This window comes from Silene latifolia, chromosome 1 (genome assembly GCF_048544455.1).
Source record: "Silene latifolia isolate original U9 population chromosome 1, ASM4854445v1, whole genome shotgun sequence".
Taxonomy (NCBI): Eukaryota; Viridiplantae; Streptophyta; class Magnoliopsida; order Caryophyllales; family Caryophyllaceae; genus Silene; species Silene latifolia.
In genome coordinates, this window is record NC_133526.1 from 189,037,330 (window position 1) to 189,063,310 (window position 25,981).

Below are 25,981 nucleotides of genomic sequence, written 5' to 3' on the forward strand. Positions count from 1 at the left end.
ACAATAAATACACAAATTCTCATACCTTGTGTTTGCTTCAGTTTTGGGTGGAATGAGGTTGAACTTCATCAAAGTTTAAAAATCTAAAATACAACATTAAAAATAATTATTTTTAATATTGAAAAATCATGAAAATAAAGATTTGATCAAATACCCATTTGCCGGATACCATTTTCCATACAACTTTAGAGTGAACCAAACAATAAATACACAAATTCTCATTATAGACGGACACTATCCGTCTATACGTATAGACGGATACCATTTTCCCTCACAAAATACCCATTTGCCATAAAGTGGAAAGCACATGGGGGTGCCCCACCTTGTCCCCCTACCCATTTTATTAGAGGTCTTTACCCGTCTGTTCGCCCCCACCCGTCTATACCAAGACCTATTGCAATAAATAATAGGTATGAGATTCTAAATCTATACTTCATGGTATCTCATTCAATACATTCTGACTTTTTGAACTAAACGCCCAAAATTTCAAAGATTTAATCGTTAAAATCATAAATCGGCCTATCCAATACGGACCTAAATCACCCAGTTTTCAACGTTCGGACTGAAAACCGATACTTCAAAAAATAAACACTAGAGACCGGACCTTTGAAAACACTCCGTCCGGAACCTAAATTTGCACGGCCCTTCATATGGTTGGTTAGTTTTATGGTTTCGTCGTATACTCTATCACTCAATCATCTAAATTTCAGCTTCCAAGATTCCAGAAATTCTACCATGGCTAAATTCCTCAATTTATCATATTCAAATTCAAACATGAAACTGTTGCAATTTTTACGTTATCTACTTCAATTGAAAGGCGTCTCTACTCTTAATCAACGCAGATTATTGCGGAATTGAGCTTCCATCATTAATCTTGTGTTCGATTTTAGGTATCAACTGCTTTTAATTATTTAATTATTTGCAATTTTTTTTTTTTTTTTTTTTTTTTTTTTGACAACAATTAACTGATATAAATAAAAGAAAGTCTACATAGTAGTCAGTTACATATTACCCATTTTCAAATGGGTGTACCGTAAAATCGCAAAACGATTCGACATCCAATTAACCGAACTAAACTCTAAGGTGAAGCAAGTGAAACGACTAGACGACGTTTCTTGAATGATGGGTAGTAATCATCGAACTGGATCAGGTAGTCATCTACCCTCTTAGTCTTCCGAACTGCAGTACTTGTTTTGGTGTACCTGCAAAAAGAAGATAAACGGGTGACAGAATACGAAACTCTCTTCTTCAAACAACCAGTGGCACAGGCTACTTGACCACGAGATGAGGAACGAATTCCTTTATGGCATACGTGCTCTTTCGATTGCGTCCTAACTGCGTCAAATTTAAATTGGATTATGGAGACCTTACTAGCATAAGAAATGTCACAAGAAAGGCGTGTCTTTTTATCCGTTTGGACGAAGCATTCATCTTGAACCGACGCTTCATCCGCAGAACCAGAATCAGTTTGCAAAGGTGCTTCCTTCGACACACTAATATCCGGCAAAGGATAAGACAAAGGAACTGCTGCTTCCCATGACTTATCGTCATGGAGAGTTCCCGGCTGGATAGTTTTTGGAGTGAGGGGGTGAACCCTCAAAACTGCCCCAGATCTGGGGTGAAAAAATTCTAAATTCTTCCCGAGTAACAAATTATTGTAGTCTTGAGCCGAAAGATGTAATTTCCTGTGAGCTTGCTTTTTGTTAGTGAAAACACATTTGGCTTGTTCCGGGGTAGAGGCTGAGGACGGAGTAGCAGCTTCAAATGCAGACGCCGAGTAGTTTTCAGTCATGGATTCCAAAAAGACTTGGGTAGGTTACGAGGGAGTATTTGATGATGATGAGTTAGTGTTCGCGGATGGAGCAGGTCGAGCGCTCATCACCCCGAATCGGCATAGATGGTTCACGAAGAAATTCCAAAACCTCTGAGCTTGTACCAGTCTCTGCCAGCTTTTCCACCATGGCAGCTTCTTGATATTGGGGTGAAGAAACAACTTCTTGACTTTGAAGAGAAGAAATAAACAGTTTCCCAGCTCTAACATCTGTTGCATCTAAGGTGTCCATGACAACACGCTTACCATTTGTATTAATTGTTAGAGCCTGCCTAACATCGTCCAGCTCGTGGAGAATATCTGTATTATGAGGCTCGAGCAAACGTGCCTCCTCCAAAGTAGTACATGCCTCGGAAAACCTTTTCAAATTTTTAAGCGCTATAGCCTTACGAAAAAGAGCTTTAGCATTGCGAGGAAAGAAATTTAAAACCATAGAGGAGTATGTCAAAGCGACCTCAGAAGCTTGAAGCTTATTTGCACATGCAGCTAAATTTAAACACAAAGAAACACCAAGCGATAAAGTTGAGTTTAAATCAAGCACGCTTTTGTCTTTGAGAGACGAACTCGAAACGACATGCCTTATCGTAACAATCACCCGCTTTGATCAAACAAATGTTGTCGAAAAAGGTTATTACCAAAGTCTTTAAGGGCTTGAATTTGAGAAAACGGTGAAAAATTTAGCTGGGTAAGAACCTTGAGAAACTCAAGTTCCTCATCTGACAACTTCTCAGAACCATAAGTAAGCACGAAGAAATCAAGAAAACCGGTACCAGAAGCGGACGAAATATTTGGAAAAGACGCCATAGCTTAACAACGAAGATATACAAACTAGACCAAACCAGAAAACTTAAGTGAAAGGAAGGCAAGGAGATTCGAAAAACAAGAAAGAGGAAGGACTACTACGACCATCCATCCACACCACACCAAACCAACCACACCACCTCCGCCAAACACTCGACCAAAGTGACACACAAAGAACAGACACCACCTCAAACAGCAAACAACAGACTCCCAACAACCTCTAAAAAAGGTTTATTGTATTCCAGAAAAGAAAATGGCAACAGCGATACCCACTCCAAAGGCGGCAATCGCAAACCAAGAACCAACCGAGAAAGGTAGATATAGAGCAATAGCAAACGATTTGATGCTTAAAACGGAACCCTTGAAAAGAACATGAAACAATCAAAGGTTATAAATAACCCTTCAACAAAAGCAGATAAAAAGACAAAGGGACAAACCGACATAGGTAACCCAGATAACCCTTCAATTAGGGAGAGAAGGAAATCCAAGCGATGAACTGCCCAAAAATGAGACCGAGTCGGATAAAAGTCAGAAAAATTGCAGAGAAACCGAAGGTGCCTCATAAAAGAGTAAACCAAATCAGAATTGAGACTTTGAAAACAGTCCACCATCCAAACCCAGAAATCAGAATTTGTGCAAAGGGTTCAATTGTATGTGGGATTCTAATTAGAGCAGAAAAAGGGGGAATTGATGGATATATTGGGGATTTATCCGATCCGGACAGAAAGTAAAGGTTGGAGCGAGGTGGGTCGAAAACGGAGCAAGGATGGAAACAAACCTTGGTCAAGCGGTTGGAGACCGCCGGAGATTAGCCGAAGGACGACCACATCTCCGGCGGCGCCAGAGGGGCGAGTCGGAGGTTAAGGAGGATGGCGGTGTAGTAGATCAAAGATTACCTAAAAGGGAAGGAAAGGGAAGAGAGAGGGGAGAGCGTTTTTTTTTTTTTTACGGAACTTACTTGGTAATTATTTGCAATTTATACTCCATTATTTTAATCCTCCGTCGTTTGAGTTGGTACTGTCAAATAATTATTTGTTTACTACTGTGATTGATTACTTGTTGATCCTCTGGAGTAGAACCAACCTATCTCATCCTTTCGAATGAGGGAGGTAAGTTGAAGCCACCGGCTATCAAACCACCTCGAAAGAGTTGGACATGAATGTCCAATAGAAGCCATGAAGTCAGCAACCTTGTTGGCTTCACGAAAGCAATGTTTAATTATCACTTCATCGAAAAAATGAAGGTCTAATATCACATCCTTAATGATACTAGAAATTTCCCAAGGAATTTGCCAGGTACCTCTAATCGAGTTAATCACACATAAATTATCACCCTCCACAATTAACTTTGAGATTCCTAAATATTTAGCTGCTAAAACGCCTTCTTTTAAAGCGAGAGCTTCCGCAACAAGAATACTATTGGAGCCGCACTTTTTTGCTCCTAACAAAACGACTTTACCATTGTAATCTCTTATTGAATATCCTAAGGCAGCTTTACTACCTTCTATTCTCGATCCGTCAAAATTTAGCTTTAGGAAACCGTTTCTAGGTTTTTCCCACCAAATTTCTTCCTTCCTAGGATTGTTTCTAGCTGACTCTTCTATCTCGGGATTGTTGAGATCCTTAAATATCGTCACATTGCAGGTCTTAATGCTATTATTACATAAAGTAATAGGTTTGCTGATATTTAAGTTAACATTATTAAAGATAATGTCATTTCTATGAAACCATGCATTCCACCAAATAAAGATAATCTTAGTTAAATCATCTCTTGAAATTAAATCTTTGAGAAAATTAAGCTTCGTTGGAAAACTTTGACTTGTAATATTATCATATTTTGACACAAACTCATTGAAACTAATAATGTTCAGGTCTTGGATGACAGATCCAATCAAGGGACATTCGTAAAAGAAATGATCTTTGCTTTCAATAGGATTGTTGCACAGAACACAATGAGATGGGACATCAATATGACTCTTAAGAAGTCTACTTTTCGTTGGGAGACCGTCAACACAGGTTTTCCAAAGAAACAATTTTAATTTTGGAGGAATATTCAGTTTCCAAATCCATTGAAATTCACATTTGTCAAGAGCTTGATCGAACAAACCTTGCGCTAACCAAGTTGCTGTCTTGGTAGAGAAAGTTCCGTCTGCGGACAACCCCCAAATGAGGGTATCTGGAATATCATTATGTGGTAGAGGAATGTTAGTAATCTGATTAACTATATCGTCATTCACTAAACTGGATAATTTACAAACATCTCATTGTTTGTCTGAGGTTATGAAATATTTAACCAAAAGGTTAGGGTCACGGTTACTATCATCATCAATCATAATGCTTGTAAGTGGGTGTGAAAAAACCCAATTATCAGACCAAAACTTAATGTTGCTACCATCACCTACTTGCCATCTTAGTCCTTTTCTAAACAGATTTCGAAGACTCATAAGCTTACGCCATTGCCAAGAGGATACTGAGCTTGGCTTATGGTCAAAAAGTGAACAATTTCTCAAGTATTTTTTAGTTATCACTTTGACCCATATATTTTCCTTGTCCATAAGAATTTTCCATAAGAGTTTCATTTGAAGAGCTTTGTTAGCTGCTTCAGACGTTTTAATTTCTAGTCCACCCGAAGATTTCGGTAAACAGACTTTTTGCCATCCAATCAAATTAGGGGATCGTTGAGAGGGATTCTTGTTCCAGAGAAAATCTCTATTAATCTTGTCCAATCTTTTATGGATTGATGAGGGAAGCAAGAAGCTTTGCATTTAAAACGTTCCTTTCGAGGCTAAATTTGCATTAATTAGAACTAGTCTACCTGCTTGTGATAAAGAATTCGCTTTCCATTTTGATAGTTGATTATGAGAAGAAAGAATAATCTTTGTCGAAAGTATTTTTAGTAACTCTACTATCAATTATGGGACAACCTAAGTACTTACCTAGGTGAGCTTCCTCGTTCATATGAAAAATACCTCTAAAGGATTCTCGAAGAGGCCGGTCAATATTTCTAGTGCATTGAAAGGTGGATTTGTCAAAATTGACAAATTGTCCTGATATCGTGCAAAAGTTATTTAAAATAGACTTAATGGTTCTACTGACTACGATTAGATGCTTTAGCGAAAATGATAGTATCATCCTAAAAAAGTGAGAAAAGGGATTTTCTCCACCCCGGATCCAATTCTAATACCAATATCACTAGAACTAAGATCACTATTTTTTTGTAGAGATCTTGCTAGAATCTCGGCGCACATAATGAATATATATGGCGAGAGTGGGTCTCCTTGTCTAATGCCTCTAGTGGGTGTAAAAACATCACCCGGTGTTCCATTTACTAACATAGAGAACGAGACAGTTTTTATACATTCCATGATCCATGAAATCCAAATATCATTGAAACCCATTTGTCTAAAAGTTTCCTCAATAAAGTTCCATTCTAGTCGGTCATATGCTTTCTCCATATCAAGTTTAATAGCAATCCAACCACCTTTACCTTTTTTACGCTTAAAAGAGTTGAAAATTTCGTGGGCAAGAAGGATATTATCTTGAATAAAACGATTAGGTGTAAAAGCACCTTGAAAAGGGTGGATAATCTTATGCAAGACACTACGAAGACGAGTGGCCAAGATTTTCGCAATAATTTTATAAATTGTTGAGCAAAGACTAATAGGGCGAAAATGGTTTGCTGTTTGAGGATTATCAATTTTAGGAATTAATGCTATGAAAGTATGATTTATTTCTTTTAATAATTTACCCGAATGGAAAAAAGCTAGAATTGCTTTAGTTACCGAATTTCCTACAATATCCCAATATTTTTGAAAGAATTCTATAGGGAAACCATCCGGGCCAGGACATTTATTTGCGGCTAAATTAAAAACGGTTTGTTTAACCTCTTCCATACTAACATTACTTGTAAGAAATGCATTATCTTCTTCTGTAATTAATCCACTAATCGACTTAAAGTCCTCATTTTTGTCAAAAAGACAAAGTTCATTTTTTGTGAACCTAACTTTAAACTCGTCAGATATTTCTTGTTTAATGAGTTCTCGATCGGTAATACAAGCACCGTCCCTATTTATGAACTGCTTAATTCCATTCCTACTACGTCTAATAGTGGCGTGGTTTTGAAAATACTTGGTGTTATTATCTCCAAACTTATCTTTATCTATACGAATTTTCTGTTGCCAATAAATGCGTTTATAGTCAAGTAGGGCATCTCGTTTTTTCAGCCATTTCAACTGCGCTACTTCTAAAACCGTAACATGGGATGAACCAAGTTGGTTTTGAATATTCTCCAACTTTTTCTCAGCAATTGAAAGTTGTCTAAAAATATTTCCAAAGGTAGATTGATTCCATTTCTTAGCCTTTTGCTTTAGTAATTTGCATTTTTGAGAGAGACAAAACATATAAGATCCACGAAATTGGTACTGCCAACTACTTTTAACCATCTTAGTGAAGTCATTTCGAAGGGTCCACATGAGTTCAAATCGAAAAGGCGGTGCTTTTTTATGAGCTTGCTCATGAAATTTCACGGAGATAGGACAATGGTCGGAGCTAGTGAAAGCATGGTGCACAAATTGTAAGTTTGGATAACTACTAATCCAATTTGGAGAGGCTAAGGCTCTATCTAGAATTTCAAAAACATTTTTCGAGCCATATTTCTTTTTCTCCAAGTAAAGAAATTAGGAAAAGGGGAGGTCTACACAATTTGTATTGTTTAGGAACTTATTTAGTCTCATACAACGCGCATTGGTAACTTTTGCACCACCTTCTTTTTCACTAGGACTTTTAATCTCGTTGAGATCTCCTAGTAATAAGAAAGACAACTCAAGATTTAGGACAAAATTTTCCAACTCACTCCAAAAATCCGCCTTTTCAGACGGTTGAGCCGGAGCATAAACGAAGATAAGACAAAAAATCAAGTTATTCTGTAAGTCACATACTTCACAAGCAATGAATCTAATTGACTTGAAAAGGACATTTATCGAAAAAGTCATGGAAATAGACTCTTTCCAAAATAACCAAATACCACCCGATAACCCAATACTCGGAATAAAATCGCAGTTATTAAAGCCAAAACTGGCAGTCGTGTAAGGTTCGGGCATTGACGTTGATTTCGTATCACAAATAGCTAATATTTTAATACCATTTGATGAGCTAAAGAAATTCAGTTCCTCGGCAAAGTTTTTTCTTTTCGTACCCCTAACATTCCAAAAGGCAATATTCATTTAAAATGAAGAAAAAACAGTAGACAAAGAATTCAAAAAGTGTACACTTAAGCACACAATTCTTGCAAGCTTGTAGGCTGTCGAAATGAAGTGGCCAAACATAGCTAACGAAAAATCGGATAAGACGCATATGAAATTTCTAATTAAACAAATTTGACCATACCATTTAGCAAACATTGGAGTGTAACACTTTGCTAAACTCAATATACTTATAAGCAACCAGAACAGATAAAGTTCATCAGCTAGAAAATAATGACGATAGAAACTCAGAGCACACCTATACACTCTGAATCCACGATTGATTCTATAAGAGGTAAAATGGCTCCAAATAAGCTTAAATAAACCAAAGAAAAGGTTAGATCCACTAATCAAATTCTGAAGACAAAATCTAAAGAAATCATCAAAACATATTTGATGGTCACGGAAGTCATCAAAGATGATAAAACACACTAGGCTAGGCCAACAATAATACATTAAACTGTCAACAAGATGATTGTCATCAACCTCAGCAATAGAAAAGATCCTTTCCTGAAGACTTAAAACATAGCAAGACGAGTAAATTCTAACAGCTGTTTGTGACAACATGATTTCTGTAGCTAAAAAAGACCAGTTCAGCGAGATTCTACTTAAAACACCAGTGTCACAAAGTCTAATACAACCAATAAACTTATCAGTTGTACGAAACAAGAATTCAAGACAAAAAATTGGAACAAGAGAAAAGAGTCCGCAAAGTATAGAAACATCATTAAAGATGGCAAACATTACGTTGGATCCAAAGAGCACTTGACTGCCAGCAATGTAAAATACAATACCATCAAATGGAGAGAGATAATAATGCTTAAAAACAAGGTAAATGCAACCAAGAACAGATCTGCAAAAATCACTTATCAAAACAAGGTACTCAAATATAAGGCCCCCTTCTGAATACTTCACTAAGCAAACAAAGTAATGATACCAACTGAGATTAAGGGTACAAAAAGCAGACTGGTCCGAGTGGGACTTGACTACAGAGATTTTAGCTTGGGGGAAACCTAGATCCAAAATTGCTTTAAAGCAGACAATAAGCTGATAAACGCTCTCCAGTGCTAAAGCGGAGAGCAAATCAATGTCTACGAATAAAGCAATTGGCGGACTAGGAAGACAGAAAGAATCAAAAGAGAGTAAAGTCACAACCTCCGACAAACCGAGAGAGTAAGGACTACTTACTTCTGAAAAAATTCAGAAAAATAGATGAATAGGAGGCCATCGAGTCTCGAAAACCACCGACCGTCACAAAAGGGGGAAAGTAGAGCCCTAAAAAAGGAGACCTCATAGATCCAAGGGCTAAATCGTCTTCCTCCCAAACCGATAAGAACACAGATAAGTTTGTCTTCTCGGAATGGTACCTCGCCGATGCGAAGGATCCCGAGGCAAAACTGATAAAGGCATTAACAACCAGCACCCCGCCATCGCCGCCTACTATCAGAAATACTTTGTGGACATAGCCGACTACTCTTAAAGGATAGTGCAGAATAACCCCTTGTGTTCTCTCAAAAACAAGGCTATCGCCATCAAGATCGGAGAGAACCAGATAAGGTGTTGGTTTTTTTTCCCTTTCTGGGTAGATTTCTTTATAATTTTTCATTTATTATTTTTCTTAGAGAGAAGGCAGAGGTTTTTTTCTAGAGAGATGTTTCATTTTTTCAGAGTGGTTTTTTTCTACTACCTTTCCTCCTCTTACTGATGCATTTTGCCTGTTCTCCCTTCGTGTCAATCATTTGTTTACCTTTAATTAAAATAACTACTACTAAAAATATTCTGATCGAATGTAAACAAACAATTAAGACGGAGGGAGTATTAAATGTCTGTTGTTATGCTGAAAGTATTTAAGTTGCGAGTATTTGGAAAACCCCCAAAATTCTATTCACTTGCCCCGTGCTTCTATCTCAATCATTGTTTAACTTCTTTATAACGGATATTTTAATAAAGTTATAAAAAAATGATTGAGACGGAGAGGATACTAGATTTTGGTCATTATGCTGGATTGCTGGAAGTATTTCCCCCTTAACTAACAAATGGTGACCAAAATGGTCCGTTCAAATTACGATGTGGTTGACATTTGATCGATACAGCGAATACAAGGTAAATAAACCCGATACTAGACGTCTAGACCAATACAGGTTGCCTGCCAGAATTGATTTTACAAACATCGCTGTCTGCACAACGGAGCACGATTGTTTGTACTCTGATTTATAAATACTAGAATATCAGACTAGGATATGCAGATGTATCCGATATTATAAAATAAATGCCGATTAATTATATAATTGGGCAATTATTTGATGACCAGCAAATTATTTGGTTATTTAATTGATCGTCTGTTGAAAACTGCACAATGCACATGTCTCCAACTGTCACCAAGCAAGAAATTAATATTAACAAATGGGCATTCTGTATGCTTCATTTAAATCTTGCAACAACATTTTGACTTTAAAGGAAATTTAAGAAATTGATTGCTTTTGTTAATCTACTCCTCTGATTCTCCATTTCTTCACGGTGTCTTAGAGTGATTTATCGTTCAATTACCGATATTTGTCAGTTCTTTATAATTTTAGCTTCTTGTTCTTGGAGTGTGTTGTGTTTTTCAAAGTTATTTCAGCAAAATTCAAACAAAAAACAAATAAATAGAGTCTGTGTTGGTGGAGAACCGAACAATGTCCGACCCGATATTAGGTGGTGTAAAAGCTGGGGTGGGTTATTTTGATACATTGGTTGTCAAGAGAATCCAAGAGTATCTCAAGTTTATCACGAGTTATGATGATAACATGACTGCTCTGATAAACGAGCTTAATGTTTTATGTGCAAAGAAGCTTGACCTTGATACAAAGGTGATGACAGAAATGGACGATCTGCGGAAGATGACAAGAGAGACTGCAAATTGGCGGAATAGTTTAATGAAGTTGATTGAGAGGGAAGAAATGAAGAAGCTTATGAAAGAAGAAAGGGTGGCTGAAATCGTGGTGAAAATGATAGAACGTCCTCTTTTGAAGAAGTTATGGGAAGAGGATAGGGAAATTTTTGATATTGTGGTCCATGTGGTGAAGAAGAAGTGCAATCAAAAGATTGTTAATGGTGATGTTGATGCTGAGGAGGATGCTGATTACAAGAAAGTCGCTAAGATTGCAAGCAATGTTTTGAAAGATATTGCCGAGGAATTTAAGAATTTCATAAAAAAGGACGGCACGACTGTTGCTGTGGTTAAACTGTTGAGCGATGATGATCTCGAGAAGCTCAGGAGAGACGGAAATGAGATGGACAAGATGTTGCGTAAAGCAGAGGATGTCATTCTAAAGGAGGCCGAGCTTAATGATCATAATGAAGAGGAATTGCTGCTCCCGAAACATGGCAAGGATGGCCAACTAGTTAATGAAAGTATCATCAAAGAGAAAGTTGGAGGTTGGCGTAAACGTATGGGGAGCTTGATGACTTTTCTGGATGACGAGAGCTTTAAGAAGGGTTTGCCAGATGGTGCAGTGTTAGGATTGGAAGTCATGGATGTATTGAGCAAGAGTTCCGGGTCTCAGCAGGTTGAAGAAATTGGTAAATCACACAGATACTGTGGCTGGTGTGCTGTTCGATTCGAAGTTTATCGTCATCGTCATGATATGAGTGAACTAGCTGAAATTATGGTTCAGGCTATCAAGTCTATGATTGATGGGTGTCCTCAGGGTAATGTGACGAGGCGTAAAAGACCAGATGAACTCGAAATGATACCTGGTGACTTCATGGAGGGGTTGGAGTCTAGAGAAGAACTTTTGCAGAAAATATTGGTAGATTTACAAGATGATCAAGTTAAAGCTGTTGGTGTATATGGCATGGGCGGTTGCGGTAAGTTATACTGCGATTTTCTTTTTCAGATTTATTTTATATATGCTGCAAATATGCATTTTCCCCCAACTTTTTTAAAATCTACAAGTCTGTTTATGGATTGGGTATGTCTTGTCCCTATATTAAGGTGCCGTTCGAATTGTCTTGCATCACAAGTTAAAATTACCAAGTTCATGACAGTGGATTGGGTTGGGGACGTAGCCAGAACCAAATTCTAGGCAGGGCCGAAATTAAAATTTTCATCATCGAACTTAAATATATCGGCGAAATTAATGTACCCATATATATCTCTTATGCATTTTATCAATTTTCGGTATTATTTATTTCTTTTCAATATTTCTCAGAATATATGAATAAAAATTTACAAATTATTACATGAGTATTACATGAAAATATTAGAAATTAATAAAGATGTATGAAACCAGTAAAAGAAATGGCGTAAGGGTAAGAATATATTGCAAAAACAATTATGCAAGTTGTAGAGTTTAATCATGGCGTCATGGTATAATTCTTCATTGATAAAACAATTAAGGAAAAATTTGATATACTATGGAGAGTCGAACGCACAACCCTCGGGATAAAGGCTACGTCTTTTATCATATGATTGACCAACTGTGCCAATAGAACTACATGCTTTAATAATTTTTGATTTTTATTACATAAATATTTAACGAGGACCCCGGGCCGAGGCCCAATTTGGCCCAGCACTAGCTACGTCATTGGGGTTAGGTCAGGACAATTTTATATATGCTGACCCCGGGCCGCATGGGCGGTTGCGGTAAGTTATACTGTGATTTTCTTTTTCAGATTTATTTTATATATGCTGCAAATATGCATTTTCAGCCAACTTTTTTAAGATCTACAAGTCTGTTTATGGATTGGGTATGTCTTGTCCCTATATTAACGTGCCGTTTTGAGTTTGAATCGTCTTGCATCACAAGTTAAATTACCAAGTTCATGACAGTGGATCTGGTTGGGTCAGGAGAATTTTTCTAAGATCTAGGAGTAATAGACGATAGGCTACAAGGTTGGCCTTATAACTTCAATATACTTCACAATTTCACATACACTTTGAACTATTTCATTATTGCTAATTAAGTTGAGTGCTTAGATTTGACATTATATGTTTATGAATCTATGATACTCATACACTACTAGAGAGTCAGGTTATTCGGGCCAGGTCATTGAGTCGAGTGTTTTGCAAGGTCTAAGTCCATGCCCATTCAAATTAAATCATAAAAGAATACTTACAAGAGAAAGGATGAATTAATAGTTGTCACAGTATATTACATTGGGATCTAAGTTGTTACCTTTTGTATTTTTGTGAAGGTTATCTTAATCAAAAGTAATCAAATGATCATGACAAGTGACTTAATAATTATAATTAAGTCATTATATCATTCTCGAATTAGTAAAGATAACACGAAATAATCATGACACTACACTCCTCTGTTTTTGTTTTCGTGTTTCTGTCCAGAAAACAGAGCACGCGAACAGCCTTACTTTCTCGCCCATTTGACCACCTCTTAGACTACCCTTCAACACCCTTTCGTCCACCTTTAAAAACTTCACACTCCCACAATTCTAAGGCATCCTTACACCCCTTTTTATTACTCCGTTGTTTCATTTATGCTTTCGTTTATTTACATTGTTTGTATTGCTAGCATTTGATTTACAAGTCTTAATATGCGTCAAAACCATTTCTAAAAACCACGCTTTGAAATTGATAAGACAATTTAAAGTTATCGTAATAATTACCGCAATAAACCGTATAGCGTTGATAACATTATAGCCTGGTTTATGGTTTTATTATCTTAGCCGAAAATCGCGTGTCTTAGCCAGTTAAAATTGGGTCGAATGCAAACAACAAAAGAGCGTTACATGAAGATGTTTGTAACGTGCAACACTCTTATGCACGTCTTTTGATCGATTGTATATTACCATATGACAGTATGACACCAATAATGAGCTATCTTATCTACTCCTAGCGCCTTTTGACAGTGGCTCTTTTTTCACTTCCCTGACTAAATATTGCCATTCGAAAGATGCATCATTTAAAAATACATGAAATAGAAGAAACGGTTCAATCTTTTTTCCTCAAATTGGGTGTTGGTTATGTTTTTTCTCCTAGTTCAGACTCCGAATTGAAGATCATCAATCCATCACTACCTCTAAGCCAATATGAGGCTCTAAAGAGTAATAGCCGGAACTTGGAATAATTAACCACCCAAAAACCCAAATTGTTTCAAAATGTTTCCGCTTTTGGATACAACATCAACAACATTATGTCAGTGCATCAACGATGTAGGAAGCTTTACCCTTGTCACCTTCTCTTAGCAACACAAAGAGGTTGTTTCCGCTTTTGGATATTGTAGATAAGTGAAAGAGGTCAAATTGAATGGATTGGCGTCTAGAAGGAATTAAATGTGGGTTTAAGTTAGCACGGATATAAATCTGCCACTTTACGCAATTGGTTACAACTGATTCTAGTTTGTATGGATGCAGGAAAAACAACAATGGCAAAAGAAGTTGTCCACAAAAGAGCTCGTGATTTATTCGATAAAAGAGTAGTAGTAGAGGTTTCTGAAGCTCCAAATATTAAAAGCATTCAAAATCAAATTGCTGGAGGAATCGGCTTGACACTCGATGATATGGAAAATATAGCTCAAAGGGCCCGCATTCTGTATAATCAACTGAAATCAGACAACAAAAAAGTACTTATAATCCTTGACAACGTATGGAAGAAGCTCAAGTTAGATGACGTGGGGATTCCCCGCGAAACCACTAAAGATTTATGTTGTAAACTGTTGATTACGGCTAGAGAAGAACAAGTGTGCAGGCTCATGGATGTCCAACATGCTAATATATATAAGGTGGGCTTATTAAACGAAAGAGAAGCTTTAAATCTTTTTGAAAACCAAACTGAAAAGAAATTCGACGGTGGAGAGTTTAAACCTGTGGCAGATAGATTATTGAGGAAGTGTGGTGGGTTACCTCTCGCAATTGCCACAACAGCGAGTGCATTAAGGGGTAAAGATTTGCCAATGTGGTGTCATTTTGCAGAGACATCAGAAAAGCCTATTTCGAGTCAAGTCACTAGTGAGTATCGTGAGACATACTCAATTCTCGAAACAAGTTACAAGCTAATTGATATCGAAGAAAAAAGGACATTTTTATTTCTTGCTTGTTTATCTCCCCTCGATTCAGCTATAAGTGTCAACGACTTGATGAGATATGGCATTGGGTTGGATTTATTTCAACGTGTCAATGGTCTCTCAGAGGCAATGGAGCAAGCATCTACATGGGCTAACGAACTCATTTCATCGTCATTGTTATTAAAAGGTGATTCGGATGGGGAACTTAAGATTCACGATCTTGTTCGTGCATCCGCCATCTCATTTATTGATAAAGGTAAGGTTATATCCACTGTGTACTAACTTCATTGGAATAACATTATGAATATTTTTTGTTATCAAATCTTTTCACAAAATTTCCTATATCTAGAACTGAGAAAGTACTGTGGTTGTATTAATTTATTATGGGTATAAGATACTTGATTGGTAATGCATACTATTTTCTTACCATTTGGCAGGCAAAGATCGCATGACTTTAGTCGAAAGCATTCCTCGATGGATGTGTGAGGAAACGTTTGAGAAGTTCACGGCTATATCATTAATGTCTGGCAATGATTTTTCTCCACTGAGTGGAGTGAAAGCTCCTATGCTTGAAATCTTGTTATTAAAAGGCGACATATCCTCGACAACTCTTCCTTCTGATTTCTTTGTGGGAATGAAGAATCTCAAGGTTTTAAGTCTTTCAAATATGAACTTTAATATGGGGCTACCAGAATCAATGGAAAACTTGGAGCGTCTCAAGACATTGCATTTGCACCACTGTAAACTGAAAGACATTAAATTGATTGGTCAGTTGGTGAGCCTTCTTGTTTTGAGCTTGCGCGAATCAAGTTTGGAAGAATTAGCTGTTGAAATTGGGGAGTTGAGCAAACTTCGGTTGCTGGATATAGGAGGTTGCAAAGGTATGAAAAGGATCCCAGCTAATATCTTATCCCGTTTACATCATTTAGAAGGACTTTACATGCTCAATGGTTTTGATGGTTGGACATCGACAAATACAGAAGTTATTGATGGTTGGGGTTGGGGTTATAACCAGACGAGTGGAAGTGAGCTTGATACGCTGTCTCACTTGAATGTGCTTGAAATGGAGGTATCTGAAGTCGAACAATTGTGGAGTGTAAATAATGTACAGCTCGTTGAGCAACTGGGGAAGTTCAGAATACGTGTTTGCAATTCTTACAAATGGGATATGACAGAGGTATCTGCGTTCCGTTATGTTTTGGAGTTGAAGAATATTTATGTAAGTGAAAACGCCTGGTTAAGAGCGCTACTGAAGATAACTGATTGTTTGGTTGTAGTGGACTCTCCTAGGCTCACACAGAATCTAGTCCCTGAGTTAGACGAGGGCGGCTTCAAGGAATTAAAGTATTTGGATGTTCAAAACTGCAATGTCGAATTTTTAATTAACTCAAACAATCAGGATGAGTCACTGGCCTTTGCGAATCTGGAGCTTTTAAGACTAGCGAATTTGAACCGATTAGAGATGATATGTGATGGGAAAGCTCCAACAGGAATGTTCTCTAATCTCCGACGCCTCTTTTTACGTGGTTTGCCCATCTTGAAGTGTGGTTTGCCTCTAACTCTCTTTCCACTTAACTTGAGTGAGGTGGTTGTTGGAGAGTGTGAACTTTTGAGATTCATTCTTAATAAGGATGCTTGTGTAGCAGAAAACGAAACAGATATCGTCACTTTTCCGCTTTTGAAATCACTTGACCTATTCGTTGTGCGAAGCTTATCAAGCATGTCAGGGAAATCACTTGACCTATTCCCAACAGATCGTCCTTTCTTTGATGCAAAGGTATGCCTTGAACACTCTCCATTTATCCTCAACATAGACCTTCATATGACGCGACAACAGAAAACTGACCATTTTATGATAAACCGTGATTGTTTTATGTTAAAAATTAACCACATTTTATTATTAAAAAGGTAGCACTGTTAGAAAATGCGAGTTTTTATCATAACTATGTGAGGTATTTTAGTTCGACTTAATATAAGAGAAAAATTATTGTTAGAATATGTCAATATTTTGTATATATTTGTTATGATCTCATTTCCTTATTATGCTGATTCTTAGCATATTATTAGTTGCCAATTAGGTGTATATTTTCCTAATTAGTAGGCTAGAATATTGACATATTCTAACAATTATCTTTTAAATCGATTAATTACTAGCAAATTAAATTTGGTTGAGCCTTTAGTTCGGTTGTACCATCTAACTTGTGACGTTTTAATATGCGCCAGAGCAAATTTCCTTCTCTTGAGAGTTTATGGTTGTCCGTCAATGAAGCAATTGTGACGCTGTGGAGCAAGACATGCGACGTTTCAAGCTTTCAGCGTTTGAAGATTCTGAATATTTCCGGATGTACAAAACTGCAAAGCCTGGGATCTCCGTCTATATTTGCTGAACTTGTGCAACTTGAAGAATTTACCACAAGTATGTGTCCCGAGTTACAGGAAGTCATAACAAAAGAGACGGAAGAGGATCGAGTTGGTAAACGTGTTATCAACTTCCAGTCACTGAAGCGTCTTTCCTTGGCATATTGTCCCAAAATTGAAAGGTTCTATGGAGGAAGTTATAAACTCGAGTTTCCTAATTTGAAATCACTGAGTTTGTCTGAAGATGGTAATTTGACTAATTTTGATGAGTCAGAAAACTCGACCGCTTGTTTCTCCGACAAGGTATTATTCTCATTAGTGATATACATGATGAGGAAATATATCGTAACTGGTTAACTGAAAAGTTAATGATTATTTATGTGCAGATTGAATTTCCGTGCCTAGAGGACCTGAAAGTAAGTCTTGTGTCGAATGAAGTTATGAGGCTATGGAATTGGTCTTCATCAGAAAGCGAAAGTGGTAGCATCTCATTAAATCCTGTTCCGAACTTGAAAAAGTTAACACTTGGTCAGGTCCAAGGGTTGACATCCATTCCACACTTCATCTCTCAAAAATTGTCCCATCTGGAAGTGACGAATTTCAACGATATCAAAACTCTATTCTCAGTTTCAGCTGTGGATAGAGAGGTCATCTGGACGTATTCCCAGCTTCCGAACTTGGAATACCTTACTGTTGATAGCTGCTATCATTTGGAACAATTGTTTGAGAATGAACAAGATGTTAATGCTGTGATGTTATGCGAACGACTGACAAAAATAACGCTGGTGTCTTTGCCCAAACTGAGGATATTGCCGCTGCATCTGCTCAAAAATATTTGCAATCTCTCTATTAATGTTTTAAAATGGAAATATGTATTCTCAGCCGATCTGTTCATTAAGGGTAGAGAACAACTGCAGCAACTCGAAGTTCTCAAGATTAGTGAATGCAAAAACATGGAAGTAATAATCATGGATGAGCTAGCTGAGGATGGAGACGATAGAGCTTATTGTTTCCCTCGCCTTAAGACGCTGAGCTTGGAGTATTTGAGTATCACCAACTTCGCTTCCAAACCTACTACTCCGTTACACTTTCCGTCACTTAAAGAGTTCATCATGACCAGCTGTAAAAACATTCAATCATTTTATTCAGGACCCTTGACAGCTCCGAAACTAAAAGACGTGAAGATATGGTATTGTGATGGTCTACAGCATTTTGTGTCTGAAGAAATGGGTGATGTTCAAAAATTGCCGTCTCTTGAAATCGTGCGAATTGCATATTGTTGCAAGTTGTTGTCATTCTCATATGAGCCTTTAGTAGCACCCAAATTACATCAGGTAACGCTAGCATGTTGCGATGAAATGAGGTGGTTTTCACCTGGAGATCCAAATCATGATTATATTTTGGAATTGCCGTCTTTGGAGAGCGTTTCAATTGAAAATTGCTGGGCCATGCAATCGTTCTCATCCGGAGGAATTAAAGCTCCGAATCTATTTAATTTGGAGGTTGACAAGAAGGATTATTCTAAGCTTGCAAATGAGGAGCTACAAGTTTTATTGGTGATGCTCTACCAGTGCAGATAAGGTATAATTTCTCTCTTATCATCACTTGTCTAAATTCCAAAATTTGTACACAAATTCTTGTTTAAGACGTGTATATCCGTGTTAAACTTAAGACGGATAAAATAAAAAGCTAGGTAAAATACCCTAGTAAACAAAATGTTGAATTTTCGCATTGATAGCATTTTTGCACCAGGAAGTGGCCCTGGTGTAATCGTAATGTATGGGCAGTGTTAATCATATCTTAAAAACCAGCTGTTTATACAGAAAAAGCAAGGCAGTCTGAATTAGTGTAGCTGTTTTTTCAATCTTTGTTGATTTTTCAACTCTTTATTTTTAAGCCACTAGTTGTTGGACTGCCCACGAATCCACGATATCTCAGTCGATGGGTAACACTGAAACGGGAAGCATTTACATTAACATTTGGTAGACCTTACGGACTTTGTTATGCAATTCACAAAGGAAGCATGAATTGACATTCGGTAGACCACATTTTCCATTCTTCTTGACACGGACCTAAAATCACTCTCCGGTAATCATGCTTCTTTTCACATAGAACCTGTTCCCCTGTCACACGCATTCCATCAAAATGATGGGAACCATTTGTGGTTACAGTTAATGGATGAGAAGTGGACTCTAATGCAATTAGAGGATCAAATTACCTGTAAAAACCTCATAATATAAAAAGGTAAACACATGAGTAAAACACCCTACATAATGTCGAATTATTAATGGCACTACGATACATTTATTAAGAGCCAGGAAGTGGACCTGGTGTAATCGCAATGTATGGCTAGTGTTTATTTAGCTGCTGCTGCTGCTGCTTACCAATGAAAGTACAAGAAATGTATATTTATCACCAAAAAAGATTTTCCTTGTTATATCTCTGAGATCATGATGTAATATCTAACATGTGATGATCTTTAATATGTGCCACAGAGCAAATATCCATCTCTTGAGAGTTTGAAGTTGGAGATTAATCATAGAATTGTGGAGCTCTGGAGTCCGGCATGTTACGTTTCGGGCTTTCAGAACTTGAAGGTTCTATGTATTGATCGTTGTCGTGCGTTGCGGAGCTTGGGGTCTTCATTTATGTTTGCTGCACTGGTCCAACTTGAAGAACTCAAGATAAGTAGATGTGACAGGTTGCAAGAAGTCATAAGCAAAGAGACAGAAGGGAACGGGATTCTTGAAAAAGCTATCAATTTTCCCAAATTGAAACATCTTTCCTTGGAGAGGTCCATGACAATCGAAATGTTTTATAGAGGAAATTATAATCTTAAGTTCCCTAATTTGAAATCACTGCGTTTGTGGAAAATCGGTCATTCACTAATTTTGACGGGTCAGAAAACTCAACCACCTTATTATCTGATAAGGTAGTATTCTCATTACTGGTAAATAAACGAGAAAATATATGGGTTGGTTTAGAATATATAAACTTATATCTGATTAACTAAAAATTACTTCTTATTAATGTGCAGATTGAATTTTCATGCCTAGAGGAACTGGACTTACAGAGTGTATCAAACGAAGTTTTGAGGCTATGGAATTGGTCGTCTTCACTTGTTCAAGGAGAAAGTGAAAGCGGTAGCATCTCATTAAACCCTGTTCCAATCTTGCAAATATTAAGACTTGCTAAGGTCCATGGGTTAGTGTCCATTCCTCATAAATTGTCCCTTTTGGAAGTTGATAGATTCGAGAATATCAAATCCCTATTCTCAGTTTCAGCAGTAGATGGGGAGGCCTTCTGCACATATTCTCAACTTCCATGCTTAAAAAACCTTTCTGTTCGTAAATGTGAGTCACTGGAACAATTGTTTGACGGCGATGACGATGATGTTGCTATATCGTTATGTGAACGTCTAATAGGAATAGCATTGCATACTATCCCAAAACTGAAGATTTTACCCCAGCATTTACTCAAAAATATTCGCACCCTCTCTATTAATAAATTAAGTTGGAAACATGTATTTTCAGCTGATCTTTTCATTAAGGGTAAAGAACAACTGCAACTACTCGAAAGTCTCGAGATTGTAGGCTGTAAAAATATGGAAGTAATAATCAAGGACGAGCTAGTTGGTGACGGAGAAGAAAGCGTTTATAGTTTCCCTCGCCTGAAGATCCTAACGTTAAAGATTTTGAATATCACCAAGTTTGCCTCCAAACCAAACTCAGGAATACAATTTCCATCACTTCCTAAGTATAGAATTGTTGCATTGTAATAAGATCGAATCAATTTGGTCAGGATCCTTTATGGCTCCAAAACTAAAAGAAGTGAAGCTACTAGCGTGTCGTAATATTCAGTGTTTTCTATTTGAAAAAAAGAATGAAATTCGAGAATTGCCATTTTTAGAGATGGTGGAGATTAATCATTGTCCGAGGTTCTTGTCATTTTCCTCTGCGCCTTTAGTTGCGCCCAAATTGCATCACGTGACCCTAGAGAATTGCCTTGAAATGAAGTGGTTTCTATGTGGAGATCCAAATAACAATGATATTGTGGAATTGCCTTCCCTGAAGATTGTTTCTATTGAAAACTGCCATGGTAAACATTATTTAATTTAAGAGACGATAATTGAAATTTACCTATATTAGCGATGTCGAGACCAGAGCCATCGCCAATGATAAGGTCATCTTGACCGAAGTAGGGCGAGTGAAATGCGAGGATGTCTAGGTCATGAGTGACGTGGTTGGATGCCCCGCTGTCAAGAAGGTAGTTGGGGTTTGGGTTGGGGTTAGCCACGACAGAGGTGGCTGTGTGGGCCTGTGGTTGTTGATGTTGGCGGGTTGGAGGTTCGGGAAAAACGATGGTGGGAAAAAGCCTGCGAAAGAGAGGACAGTCGGCTATGACATGACCCACTTGACGACACCACTGGCAGCGACCTTTGAAAGGCCGTGGATTCGGGTTTGAGGTGTGTGCGGGTTGCTGTTGGGTGGCCGAGTGGTTGTAGGCAGTGTTGGTGTTGGGTTGGTATCGCTGGTTTGAGGTGTGGTGGGTCGAGTAAGGTTGCCTTTGGTTGCCATAGTAGCCACGGTTTTGGCGATAGGCAGCGTTGACAGAGGGATGAAATAAATCGGTTTCTGGTTGTTGTTTGATTAATAATTCATGTTGAAGAAGTTTTTCGTGTAGTGCTTCAAATGTGATTGGGTTGTCACGGGCATGGACCGTGTGAATAATGGGTTTGAAGACTTTGTAATCAAGGTCTCGAAGGACCTTGGATATGATGTCTTCGGGGTCGATAATTTTGCCCATTAAGGCAAGTTGGTCGACGCAAGCCTTGAAGGTGTTCATGTAATCGGTTATCGATTGATCGGTGGTTTTGACAATCGAATCGAGACAGTCTTTTAGTTGTAAAATATGAGCACGAGAGGGGTTTGCGTAGGTTCGTGCAAGAATATCCCAAGCTTCTTTTGAGGTTTTTGCTTGAATGATGAGGGCTTGAACGGTAGATGATAGAGTTCCCATAAGGGCACCCAAGATCAACCCGTCTTGTTTAAGCCATGTAAAGTATGAAGGGTTTAGTTTTTCGGTTTTATCATCACCTACAATGGTTGGTGATGGTGCCGGGTGGGATCCACCGAGGAATCCGAGTAAACTAAAGCCAAAGAAAATATTGGTTAATTGAAAATACCAGGATGTGTAATTCATCGGTGTGAGCTTCACGCAATGATTCAGATTCAGCGAGGTAAGAGGTGCGGTTGCTTCATGAGGGTTGGGCACTACCGTGTCTTGGTTGTTGGTCATGGTGGAGGCGGGTTTGGGGTGGACGAAGATTTGGCGTTTGAAGGTTGTTTTTCGAGGTTGAAGAAGGTGTTTTGTGGATCGTTTTGTGCTCTCTGATACCATATAAGACTAGTGATAATAGGTTGAATGAATGATGTAAATTGTATATTCTGAATGTGCAAATGTACAGCTTATATAGTAGAACTAGAGATGCTATTTGAGGCAAATAATAGGAGCCTCTTGTCATGAGAATATTATACTATACAATCATTCTATATTTACTATGATAGGGTATCCTTGATTGATTTCCTTGATATGCTATGATTTGGAAGAGATATGGTTAATAGAAGGAATGGAAGCTCCCAAACTATGTGAATTGGAAGTTGACGAAAAGGACTATTCTAAGTGTTCAAATGAGGAGCTGCAAAATATGTTGGCGAACCTGCCCAACTATTACATAAGGTATATTTTAATATTACTTGTCTAAAAACCAAATTTCAGATATTTTTATGCTTCATTCAAAATTAGGCCATGCTTATCTGTTTTATGATTAAGATTCAAATCCAGACTTATATTTTTACACTTTATCTCTAGATATAATACGTAGAGTTTACTCTTTTTAGTCACATTTGTGTCAAGTTGAGTCTTGCATTTCAAAGACGATCCAACAAAAATCCTTTTACTTTATCACATGTTTGATGGTAAGGCGCATGCAAAGGTCAATGCAAGTCTAATGCTAGACACTCAACTTGGGTCTTCGGGTAATGTTAGCCTTCCTCTTGGTAGTATGTCATGGTCCTCCGCGTATAAGTTGATGATTGAAGCATAAAGATCTCGTATATTATTATTGACCATCTCAATTAAAAGTTTAATTCTTTTATATATAGCTAAATATCAATAAATTGTTTAAAACTTAATACTTACGGAGTATTTATTTATGAGAAGTCTAGAAATTTTGTTTTCCACCAAGTACAAATTTAAGCTTCATGTTAATGAGCATGAGGAGGAGGAGGAGGAGGAGGAGGAGGAGGAGGAGGAGGAGGAGGAGGCGAATCAAACAGTGATGGAGATTAAAGCTGGAGGAGCTACGCACTGAAATACAAGGCAATGACAAATCCCAACAAGAACAAAGCACGGTAGGAGAGGCTGAAATGGTGAAATGCAAGGCAATGACAAATCCCAACAAGAACAAAGCACGGTAGGAGATGATGAACTGGTGGAGCTACGCACTGAAGTTAATGACAAATCCCAATTAAATTTACAAAATCAAGACAATATATATTGCTATCAAAATTTCGCTTTTTATCAATAACATAGGGCAAAAATACGATGTTTACGGTTCCAATGGGTAAATACTGGTCAGTTTCAATGGGTGGTAGTGGTCAACAATGCTTCAGCTATATCAAACATTTGGCAGAAAATACTGGTACATCTCCTTATAAGAAGCATGAAATCTGCTTCTCGTTGGAGAAAAGAGTATTATAGTTTGGGACCATCGTAATCCTGCTATGCGGCTAGAATCCGTTGAGATAGTTTGGTCTGCGCATCAAATGAGGGTACCTAGTTTTGGTCAGGCAGTTCGTAGAAGAGCAATTATTGGTATTATATGCAAGAATACTGGGCTATATTTAGCACTTCAATTGCCATATAAATTGTCGTTATAAACCCTGGTTCTAGTAGTCTGGTTGTAAGGAGTTTGCAGTTTGCACTGAATAAATCATGCCCGTCTTGTTTGCGACCAAAAGACTCGATGTATGGTACTCTGTAATAGCAACTAGCAAGACTAGTCTATCAGTTATGCCGTATTATAGGTTAAATTCCTGATGCAAAAAATAATGCTTTCCCTATATGCAGTTTGTGATATGAAAATTACTGTCTATGCTGCTTATGACTGGCTTAGGCCCTCCTATGTGTGATGATCCGCACACTCCGAACCCTTAGATTTATTCATTCTTATGTAATTTCTCCTTTGTATATTTTTAGTAAATACTTTCCTAGTTTAGCATAGTTAGTATTGCTTTTATTTCCATAAATAGGTATATCGCTATTCTACACTTTCAATGTTTCCTTCTACCAAGATGTAAATATCAAATTTCCCTCTTTAGGGAGTACTAGTGAATAAAAATCTGCTTCCTACCTTGTGCCTTCGTGTTGCTTGTTGTTGCTTTGTTGTGAACGACTCTTTGCCTTCACTTTTCTAACAAGCCGTGTTTGTGGGATCCACACTAGGATCCCGACTTACACACCCGAGACCGATTATGAATGCCTAGTGTTTGAGAAACACTAGTGCTTGACGCTCTCGTTGCAATCCTGTCGAGTGTTGCCGAGACCCGAGTATCGTGCTAGTGAGCGATCCTTCACTAGTACGAAGAGCCTTGTCGCTTGCATCTTGCCTTGAGCCGGGCAAGGGTGCGCGCCACGATCCGGCAAAAGTACCGTACCGTGACATTTGGTATCAGAGCCCGGTCTTCTGACGAGTTTCTGCACGCCGCATTTGTTTATCGAGATCGAGAAAATGGGCGAAACAATTGAGGATCGAGTGGATGCCTTAGAGGAATAAATCGACTTCAAGCTTCCCAAACTCGAGGGCGTCGTTATGCGGATGGCCTCGAGCCTCGAGGAGTTGCAGAAGACGGTTTATGAACTCGAGACGAAGGTGGACGGGATGAACACCCGCATCCAAGCGATCAGTGATGCGATCCCCGATGATCGGGAGGAAGAGATCAATCATCTCCACCGAAAGGTCGAGATGTTAGAGAACACTTGCGCCGCGCTTGTGAAAGTGGTGGCCAATGACGGGAAATCTTTGGGGGGCCATAAGGTGAAGGCACCTCCACCTCGTCCCTACCATGGGGCAAGGAATTCGAAAGCAGTCGATAACTTTATCTTCGATATGGAGCAATACTTCCAAGTAAGTGGGCTCGACGAAGACGCGGAAGTTGTCACGGCAAGCATGTATCTAGTCGACGACGCCAATATGTGGTGGAGGGCTAGGTACAAGGAAATTGATGTGGGCATGATTACGGTGACATCGTGGGCCGACTTGAAGAGGATCTTGAAGGATCACTTCTACCCCGAGAACACGGAGTTTGTTGCTCGAAAGAAGTTGAAGGAAATCAAGCACACCAAATCAATCCGGGATTATGTGAGGGAATTCTCAGCGTGCATGCTCGAGATTACGGAAATGACCGAGACGGACAGGACCTTCGAGTTCGTCAACGGATTGAAGAGGTGGGCTCAAAAGGAGGTAATGAGACAGAACCCCAAGACTCTGTCTTCAACCATATCAGCTGCGAAGCGTCTTCTCGATTTCCACGGGGAGCGAGAGGTACCTCGAGAGGTGGTACCAACGGAGAATACGGGTGCGCCTCAAATTGGGTTCAACGGAAGGAAGCCACAAGCAAGTTCGATTTTGGTTGGGAACAGTCGGTTTCTCTCACAGGGGAGCCAAGCTCAAGTGGCAAGCAGTTC

At 38.3% G+C, this 25,981-nt stretch overlaps 1 protein-coding gene across 3 annotated transcripts; it reads left to right on the forward strand.

Moving 5' to 3' along the window:
* Window positions 1–579: 579 nt before the first annotated feature.
* On the forward strand, window positions 580–20,091 carry LOC141613889 (uncharacterized). 3 transcript variants are annotated; one of them, XM_074432637.1, is made up of 7 exons: window positions 580–890; window positions 10,703–11,720; window positions 14,226–15,131; window positions 15,313–16,652; window positions 17,099–17,536; window positions 17,620–18,814; window positions 19,729–20,091. In XM_074432637.1, the coding sequence occupies exons 2-6, from the start codon at window positions 10,724–10,726 to the stop codon at window positions 18,811–18,813; spliced, it is 4,875 nt and encodes a 1,624-aa protein (XP_074288738.1). In that variant the 5' UTR covers window positions 580–890; window positions 10,703–10,723; the 3' UTR covers window position 18,814; window positions 19,729–20,091. The 3 variants fall into 3 exon arrangements, with proteins under 3 accessions (XP_074288738.1, XP_074288746.1, XP_074288734.1); XM_074432645.1 differs by having other exon boundaries at window positions 639–890; window positions 10,731–11,720; XM_074432633.1 differs by lacking the exon at window positions 580–890 and having other exon boundaries at window positions 10,232–11,720.
* Window positions 20,092–25,981: the final 5,890 nt, after the last annotated feature.

What these genes read in the sequence shown, in the direction of transcription:
- LOC141613889 (XM_074432633.1), top strand. Translation starts at nt 10,547, where the DNA reads ATGTCCGACCCGATATTAGGTGGTGTAAAAGCTGGGGTGGGTTATTTT. An exon ending in GTCCTTTCTTTGATGCAAAG is followed by an intron (nt 16,653 to 17,098) that starts GTATGCCTTGAA and finishes AATATGCGCCAG; the next exon opens with AGCAAATTTCCTTCTCTTGA. An exon ending in CCGCTTGTTTCTCCGACAAG is followed by an intron (nt 17,537 to 17,619) that starts GTATTATTCTCA and finishes ATTTATGTGCAG; the next exon opens with ATTGAATTTCCGTGCCTAGA.